Here is a 1,457-nt window from a genome sequence, read left to right on the forward strand (position 1 = left end):
CCGGTTTGATTCTTGAATCTTGTATTCAAAAGTGATGACAGTTGTGACCATGATACTTTGTCGGCAACCGAATATTGGTTTCCATCATCTACAGAGAATGCGTTATGCCATAAAATAGCGGCCCACGCACTTGGCTCTTGGGCACTAATTGAAAAAACAACAACGGGCATTGACATGGTCCATATCTAGACATTTTGAAAATTGATGGAATCGAGAGTTGAAAAAAAAATGTTTTTGTTCCAAAAAAAAAACGGACACTTACATCAATTGGAATATCGTTAATTTGAAATTTCATTCGAAATACAAAAACGAACTTTTTGTCGCTCACATCTTTTGTCGATCCACTTTTACTTTTTCGTGTGACCTTGGTGACCATCATCCGTTTAAAGTTCCATCTCAAAGTGTCGCTGTCGGGCGAGAATTGTATTTCTTCTGTATTGTCCGCAATGCAACCGCTCGATTCCGACAATGGTGCCTTTTGTTGCCTTTGAATCACCGCTTTTGATTCTATTCGTAGAAATGAAACGAAAATTAGTAAATTTTTTCCGCAAAAATGTGTTTCGTCGAATAAAAATATCATTGGTGTGCAGAAAAGTGGAAGAGAATTTCGAACAAAAGATTCTTCGAAAAGTGGAAGGCAATTGAATGCAGGGAGGAAAATAAGTAGGAGGAGACCTCCTCATTTCTCTCCTCCACAGACGAACAATTTCTGAAAAGATTTACTTACCCGACAATATAGAGACCGATACCCCTAATTTCTCCGTAATCTTTGTGAACTCAGTGATAAGCATCCGAACACATGCATTATTTCTGACCAAAAAAAATGAATATTTTTAAAATTTCCGTTCAAAAATTACGACGAAAAAAGTGATTCAACTAACCTGGTGTCACGTTTAATAATTTGCGATGGATGTTTTTCGATGATAAAACTTGATGCAATCAAATTTTGTAATGAATTGCTTATCTTTTCTTTGATTTTATCATCTCGTCTGTCGACAATTTTCATCTGAACATTTGAATTATGAATATTTTCCACAATGCTGCGTATGTCCATGAGGCATTCATATAATTTATTCAACCATATTTGAATTGCATCAAGTTTGTCTGGATTATGTACTTTAACTGGATATGATATTTCATTTGCCAATTTTTGTGCTTCATACTTCCATTTATTCAAGTCATCAATCACAAATTGATGAATTTCAACAAAAAGATTTAAGACTATTTCAATCGCCTCAAAAATGTACGAACGTAGTTGCTCAATTTTCTCCATCTGACATCGGCACTCTTCCATATATCTCAAATAAAGTTTTTCGAATTCGAAATTTATGGGTAAACGACGTTGTCTTTGATACTTTTCATTGTTCTCTGTGCGATACGTTGAAAATGAGTTCAACATATTTTCATAGCATTTTGTCTCAACTTTTATTCTCATTATAGTAAGTATCAATTCTCCC

At 34.7% G+C, this 1,457-nt stretch overlaps 1 protein-coding gene across 1 annotated transcript; it reads right to left on the reverse strand.

Annotated features, from left to right (window-relative positions):
- Positions 1-262: 262 nt before the first annotated feature.
- Positions 263-1,435, reverse strand: LOC116351982 (signal transducer and activator of transcription 5A-like; the record flags this gene model as incomplete). The annotated part of the gene is made up of 3 exons (XM_031784138.1): positions 882-1,435; positions 728-810; positions 263-507 (listed from the first exon to the last, which is right to left on the reverse strand). Coding segments are annotated over exons 1-3 (882 nt in total), but the record flags the coding sequence as incomplete, so codon positions are not given.
- Between the last annotated feature and the right edge of the window lie 22 nt (positions 1,436-1,457).

The sequence above is a fragment of the Contarinia nasturtii genome, unplaced genomic scaffold, assembly GCF_009176525.2.
Source record: "Contarinia nasturtii isolate CC-2019 unplaced genomic scaffold, AAFC_CNas_1.1 Cnas_scaffold_6750, whole genome shotgun sequence".
In the NCBI taxonomy this organism is placed as follows: Eukaryota; Metazoa; Arthropoda; class Insecta; order Diptera; family Cecidomyiidae; genus Contarinia; species Contarinia nasturtii.